General features: G+C 42.3%; 1 protein-coding gene across 1 annotated transcript; it reads right to left on the bottom strand.

Annotated features, from left to right (window-relative positions):
* Positions 1 to 3,610: 3,610 nt before the first annotated feature.
* LOC310864472 (THAP domain-containing protein 5-like) lies at positions 3,611 to 8,006 on the bottom strand (the record flags this gene model as incomplete). Its single annotated transcript, XM_083773159.1, has 5 exons — positions 7,890 to 8,006; positions 6,583 to 6,766; positions 5,675 to 6,435; positions 4,552 to 4,738; positions 3,611 to 3,736 (listed from the first exon to the last, which is right to left on the bottom strand). Exons 1-5 carry the CDS (start codon positions 7,961 to 7,963, stop codon positions 3,611 to 3,613), a joined length of 1,332 nt encoding a protein of 443 aa, XP_083629285.1. The 5' UTR covers positions 7,964 to 8,006.

Raw genomic sequence — 8,006 nt, 5'->3', positions numbered from 1 at the left:
TGTTGAACTTGGTGTCCTGCTACCGTTCACCTCTCTCTCCTCTCACTGCCTGGCCCTCTGCCAGCTGACTGCGGACCCCCCCCCCCCCCCCTTCCCCGGGCCCTGACCCAGCCGTGTCTCCCCCACCCCGCGAGACAGAGCGAGGGAGCTGGAGGAAGGAGAGGAAAAGGCAGGGAGGAGAAGAAAAGGACCCGTCACAACGGGATATCTCCTTTCACCCTGCCGCTGAGAGATGGAGATTTAATTACACTATACACACACAGTCACACACACACACTGTGACACACACACACACACGCACACGCACACACACACACGCACGGTACACACACACACACAGTCGTACGCGTGCCCGCGCACTCACACGCACATGCACACACAGTCGCACACGTGTCTGCGCACACACACACACACGCGCACATACACACACACACACACACACACACACACACACACACACACACACACACACACACACACACACACACACACACACAAACACAGAACAAATAGCTGCTTGGGTTTCCGAACAGCAGTCCGTTCCCACATTTAATAACACACCTTCTGTTGAGTTCAACTTGTGTTGAGTTCAACCAGCAGACCCTCAACTCTCAACACAAACACACAGAGTATAATGAAAACCATCCTTCAGTTGGCAAAAAAATACATCCAAAATAGAGCAGAGGTTGGTGGCAGTGTTGAGTGTTGCCAGATGCGAGAGAAATTTAAGCAACTATGAAAACAAGCACAAAAGAAGCAACTAACACATGAGCACTGGTTAAACAATATTAGGAAGCCAATATTTACAATCGAAAACAAGCCCCCCTATTCTTTGCACCGTATATCTCATGCAGACTACTAGATTATGTATCCATTCTACAAACTTTTCATTCGTTTATATTTCAATTGTACCCTATTTTCCCTAATAAGGTAAAAAACAACGGCAGTGGCTCAGGTAGAGTGACTGGATGGGAACGGCAAGGTTCCCAGTTCGAACCCGGGCTCCCACAGAGTTAGTGTTGAAGTGTCCTTGAGCAAGATGGTTGGTGCCTTGCATGGTTTCCTCTAGCATCAGTGTGTGAATGGTTGAATGTAATGCACAATCTCTGTAAGGCACCTTGGATAAAGGCGCTATATAAATGCACCATTTAAGAACAACACATATTGGCCATTTTTACACTTGTGTACGCTATGTGATGCTATCAGATCCTCTTGAGTAGCTTGAGTGATGGCGCCTCCGGGCCACTATTGGAGATATCATACCACACAGTTGAAGTTAAGTTCCTATTTTGGGGTTTAGTAATACAAAAACAAAAACGAAATGGTTTGGTGATGATGATGATGACGACAAAGATGATGATGATAAACAATTATTCCTTCATTCAGAAAATGCAGTGCTTTCCATCAACAAAATCACATGAACAGTACTTCACATAATAATGCATATGAAATGAATATTAAAAACCCTGCAGTGCACACTGTAAACATAGCCTACAAAAATGGCACTTGAATGTTTTTTTTTTTTTAATTATTATTATTCACAAGCTGCATCCAACACCGTTTCTGGTTGATTGTGGACAGTTCTGAACCTTTTGTGTGGAAATTAGACAATGTTTTATTAGACATTTAGTTTAAACCACTGTTTAACATTTGTCAATGGGGAAAACCAATTTTGGCATTTTTCAATATGTTCCCCTACTTGGATTTCTTAGGACTTTTGATATGTTATTAGTGACATATTTATGAAACAAAAATTTGTTTGAGGTTAGACCCTAGATTGCCTGTACTATAAGGGCCGATACCGATACAGTATCGGGACATCTCTAATGAGGATAATGATGACTGATGAAGACTAGGTGCCAAGGTCGCTATTAAAATGGGCCTGTTATAAGTCAGGTTTACAAAAACCCATCCAAACATCACAAACATGTGAAAAATGTGCTCTGAATGTGCACTTTGAAAAAGTGCTTTGAAGAGCATTTGCTCTGCAATGAGAGACATGTAGATCCTGTGGTCTGGTAGGACACCGACTGGTTGGAAAGTGGTACTGCATGAAGCTTCCCCTCACAGTAAGCCAACACATGCTACAGTACTCACTATGCAGAATGTCCTATTGAAAAAATTCAAATGTATAAAAATATCTATTTTCAAATGGCCGAAATGTATATAGGGCTGTATATAAAGTGGTTTATGTATGTTTTGTAATAGGTGACTAGTAACTAAAGTTGTCAAATAAATATAGTGGAGTAAAAGTACAATAGTTGCCTCTGAAATGTAGTAAAATTATTGAAAGAATTATTGAAAACTTGACATACTCAATTAAAGTACAAATACCTCAAAATTGTACTTAACACCTTCAGTGCCCGGGGGTCAGGGGTCAAGGTCATGCCCATCTATTTGTCATATAATACAGTTTTGAGCCTCGTGCACATGGCATATATCAAAATGTACATCAAGATGTCGGCTATCTAAAAATAACTGAGTGGATAGGATGTTATGGTATGTAGTTGTGATCAATTCAGCTTGTTTTCACAAAATACAGCCTTCTCAGAAATAGAACTGGAGTTACAGTGAATACAAATTTAAAAAAAAGTGAAACAAAGTGCGATAATTCTTTCTCTGGTAGGCCCACATAGCCATGGCATATCTCAAATGAAAGGTAAAGTGAAATGAAAGTCTAGTTTAGTTTACAAAATAAACCAAGCATCTGAGATGTGCCCTTATGAAATGATTATCATTCGAAATGAGTATAGTTTCTCAAAATACTACAGAATTGTGGGTGAGAGGGGCAGTGATTTGGCCAATCACTGCTCGACCCACCAACTGGAGAGTGTAGTGATTGAGGGTTGAAACACTCTAAGAAGGTTGGAGAACACTTGATGACCTCTCTTCCAGGCAAAGGCTTCACCCATTAGAAATTTATTATAATTGCATCTTTGATGTATTTACAATATGCATAAAAATCTGAATCTGAATTATTTTGGTTGTTGGACTGAGTGGCTGGGTATGGGCTGATTTTTTTTTATTTAATGAGAACAGTTTATTTGCTGCATGTCAACTTTGAAGTCCTAACAGAATATGGTGCAATTTTTATATTTGGTCTCACACATCATTGGAAATTGACTGTCTGCCGTGTCAGCCCATTTGTCCTGGGAATCTATTAATGAAAGATACGGGGCTCGAAAGTGCGACTGTCATATTATGATCCCGAAATATAATCCACGTGACCGGAAAATAGAATTGGAAGCACTTGTGCGATTGCACATAATTGGTGTATATAGCATCTCATACTATATTACTTACTGATCAGAGTAGACCTTCATCTGGAAAGACTTGTTTTTGGACATCGTTTATTCCAGCTAAATGTCAATATATTTTAGCACTATTGTTGTGTTTAACATATTTTCCAGTATAACGTTATGATAGTCAGTTTCAGAATATATCGACACTCTGCAGGGATGTCCAGTCAGATTGACTGTTCTATAACCAGTCCAAGTCCATTTTTGAATTGTACAGTCAGTGACTTGTGCGTCAATGATGCTTTTTGATTTTGGTCACCAAACTAATTAGTAATGAAACAATAAAGTAATGGAGTTCTATTAGTCCATATTCATATTTCTTGCTCTACCTCATGCACTGGGGCGTAAACATAAGCACCGTCATCCTGTTCGTATTTGACAACCACTGTGTCCCACTCCCCGGTGTGCGGTCCCGCTGTACTCGCCTGGATGTAAGCCTGGTGCAAGACAAACAACAGAAAATTGAGTTAATCATAATAATAATGGATTGTATTTATAATAATGCACTTAAGCACTTTACATTTGTGTAAATCTAAAAGTGCTACAATAAGCATTTGCATAAAAAAACATCACAACTATAAAAGATCTAAGAAACAGAAACAAAGCATTTAAAACGTGAGGGCAAAAGGAAAAACCAGTGTAGCTAAAAATAAAAATACAGCTTTGTAAAAAAGACTAGAATTTCGACGCCCTTCGGGTGGCGAATCCTAGTTACGGTGCCACGCAATGGGCAGAAGGATTTGACAGCCTCCACTTCATGTTTCAGCTGTGTTTTTAAACCCAGTATTGTGCACTTCATGAAGTAACGGATAGCTACACATCGTAGACACACACACACCCTGGGTAAATTGTATGTGTACTGTACTGAGGATCATAATCTTCCCCCACGCCTCATAGTCTCCGACTGTCCGACCCAGCGGAGAGAAAAAGAAAGGGTTGGATAAAGTGTTTGTTCAGTGAAGATGTGCTGGTCTTATTATCATTATTAGTGTTAGAATTATTATTGTTGTTGTTGTTATGATTATTATTATTATGATTATTATTATTATTATTGTTATTGTTAACATGAACCTGAAGTTTACAATTGTAATATCAGATATCAGATGAAAAGAATCACAAGGTTCTCCGATCGACCGTAGACTTCCCCAGAGTTGGCGTCAAAGTGTCCTTGAGCAAGACTCTTAATTGGGTAAATTGTGTCAGTGAAAAAAGGTAGTTGACGAAACCAACAACCCTCGTGCTGCAGCCTCACCCTCTCTAGCAGCTGCAGCTTCTCGTGGTTGAGCAGATTGCTGTGTCTCAGCTGCTCCACAGTGTTCTCCAGACCCAGCAGCTTCTCCAGGTGACGTCTGTGCCGCTGCTGTAGCACCTTCACCTTCTTCTGCAGCTCGGCTGCAATGGCCTCCAGCTGCTCTTTGCTCAGACTGTTCTTGTGGTAGCTGTGCGGGAAGGAAGAACATACTGTGACGTTGCTTTCGGGGCAGAAACCTCCTAACTATTATATTCTTTAAAAAAATTCGTAAATGAACGGCCTACATGATTATACCACAGCGTCACACAAAAGTGTCAGATCAGCAGCAGATATTCTAGCTCGAAACTCGAGCATGTAGATAGTACTTTTGCATTTGAATCCTGAAAAGTCACAGTTTTGGACATAGGTTTCCACCCGACAGAGATGATACTGGATATCACTCCATGAAACATAGTTGGTCACAGCAATGCAACAAATGTATCAACAAATGTTACAAGTCGATGCATCAGTTTAGCTCTAACCACTTAAAACCTACAGTATATGCCTCGTTGACTCAGGTCTCCCAGGGGTTTGTCATTTGGCCCCCTCCTTTTTTCCCTCTACAACAAACATCAAACTCAAAGTGTTGCAACGTGGCGTCACGTTATGACAAAGCAAGCAATGCAATCCTTTTAAAATCAATAACATCATTATATTTTGTGTCACATTGTTGATTTCTTTAGTAAATGTGTAATAAGAGAGATAATGAATAGTGAGTCATGATTGTTTTGTGGCAGATTAGAACCTCCGGTGAGGTTAATTTCTCTATAATGACGACACACTGTTCATTATCCCTTACATGATAGTGAGCGGTATCACCAAGCCCCCAGAATGGCATGGCCAACGTTGAAGCGCTCGGCCCTACTGGTCAGAGCTGGGACTGCAGGCGGGACCGTGCATTTAGCACGAGTAAACCCCATGCAGCTGGGGTTTAACATTGAGCACTTCCACATTTTGGACACCAAATTTTGGTGTCCAAATCGAAAGAATGCGGAAGTAGACCGTTCTTCTGGGTGCTTCAAAACGCCACTGAGCAAATTCCATTGAAATGAATGCTTTATAACTCTATGGGTATCACCCTCACCAATGTTCCTCCAGTTGGTTTTCCTGCTGCTCAGTACTGCCCTCTACAGGGGTGTCCGGCTCTCCCTCTGTGTCCAGCGTCTCCATAGTGAGGACCAGTGCAGACGAGTGTTTGGACACTATGGGGACCGTGGACACAATGGGCGTGGAGCTCAGGGCAGACGACAGTACCGTCTCTGGGGAGATGGCGCAAGGTGGCGTGGACAGCGGCGCACAGCGTAAAAAAAGGTTGGGGATCGTCTCCAAGTACGCCATGACCTGAGCTTCGTGGTCGCTGCAGGGTACAACGGACAGCTCCTCCATGTCTGGGGTGACGTTCTCCACACGCAAAGCGGTCTGAGTGTCCACGGCGTGGCCCGTCAGCGACTCGTTCACCACCAGTTCTCTTTGATGAGCTAGAATGGCAGCGGTGATCCCGCTCAGCAAGTCGTCTTCCTCTTCAGCAGCAGGACATTGTGATACAACAACCACCTCTGCGTTCTCTCCTCTGTCAAGACCAGTTGCATCCTCCACTGTTTGGAATAAGGTCACAGGGAACTCCATTCCCGTGTCAAATCTATCCACCGATGTCGGCGGGTGCAGGTCAGTCCTCAGAACGTCAACGGTGTCCCTGATGTCATGTGGTTCCACAGTGCTGCTGCTGCCCAGCGGTGCAGTGACAGCCACTGGCTGTGTCCCATTGTCTGCCATGGGTGTCCTTCCTTTAACGTTGCATCTGAGCCGCTTGGCTTTCTTCTGACCGTGATCTATGCTCTTCCGTTTCTAGAAATGAGGACAAACACACATAATATATTGACTATGAAACAAGACTATTATAGCCAAGACTAGTGGAAGATGCCATGTTCAACATTGGAATTATTCATTTAAACCAATTTTGAATTAATTTCATGCTTCATTCTCCTGTCTTACCACAGGCACCTTGAACACTGTAGGTACAGCGTCATTCTCAAGGTAACGGATTCCCCAACGTACTTTGAAGCAAGACGGTGTAAAATGTTCATGGCAAATGTACTGGTGTTGGGAGGGAGTCCAGTCTTCTCGACCCATGTTTTTCAGCCATTGTAGTAACCTGTCTGGCTCATGTAGAGGCAATCTACAACACAGACAGTGGAGATCACACACTTTGTTAGAGAGGTGATGACATCAAACAGGAAGAGGCAGAGTACACATGGAATCAAGATAAATACAATCTTATGGCTTAGAGTTTATTGATGATGTTTAGGTATTATCATTTGCTGTGAGTGGACGATCCAATAAAGCAAAAACGGAAAAAAGAAAAACGAACCAGGTGTTCGACGGAGATATAAACATGTGATGATGATAAAAAGGTGCTCACACGGATCAAACGGGATCAAGGCATACAAGAAAAAGAAACGATCCGGGCACTCTCAATGTTACAATGAGGAGGATAGCCTTTATTAAATTAAAAAGGCAACTGCCAACATGTTGCATTCTTGCCCTGATGAAGACCGGTTAGGTCGAAACATGTTGGCAGTTGCCTTTTTAATTTAATAAAGGCTATCCTAATCCTCCTCATTTTAACCTTAAGTGCCCGGATCGTTTATTTTTTCTTTAAAGCACTACACTTGTTTAAAAGAGGGTTCACCTTGTTCAATTCATCATAATATTTAGAGATATACAAATATGCACTTCTATACATAATAATTATATAATAGTCAAAGAAAAGGAAATCATCATAAAGGGAAAAGAAAACATACATTGAGAGTCATACACTCATACACTGTTAGGGCGTTCCACATTTTGGTGGTATAGGAGCAAAAATAATTGAGTCCCTTGTTTGTGCCGAATCTGGGTTGCACATGGTTTGTTGAACTCCCTTTGGTGTTGTGGGTGTGGACTTCGTTGACATTAAGGAAGTATTTAGACAGGTAGCCTACAGTATGGTTATCTTGGTGGTGTTGTAGCGAATCTTGTGGACCAGACCCATTGCAAAGATGCTGTACTCTGTCGTCAACCTAAACCATTCCCAGCCTGCATGTCAAAGTGGGCAGGGGTGAGGTGGGTTCGGGGAGTGACGAGTGAGGCCGAGGTGAGCGTTGCGCTCTAGTGGATCATGTATCGTCGTCATTCAGAGCAGCAACACTTGACTGTTTGATTGATTGATTGAACATGGTTCAGTGTGATAGAATATAAACGTTGAAAAACACGTGCTGCTGCTGCTGTGCCTGTGAGTCAGTGACTGTGTGCATGCTTACTTGTAGAAGCTTTTCCTGTTGTCATTGTTTGCTGAATCATTCTTACAGTGAGAAACACAACAATACTTGGGCATGTCGTCCTCAAGTCCTTATCACCTTGTCGTCGCTGTCCTCTCG

This window comes from Protomyctophum parallelum (genome assembly GCF_964188405.1).
Source record: "Protomyctophum parallelum genome assembly, chromosome: 9".
In the NCBI taxonomy this organism is placed as follows: domain Eukaryota; kingdom Metazoa; phylum Chordata; class Actinopteri; order Myctophiformes; family Myctophidae; genus Protomyctophum; species Protomyctophum parallelum.
Note: the sequence above shows the minus strand (reverse complement) of the source record. Positions and strands in the feature narration are given on the sequence as shown.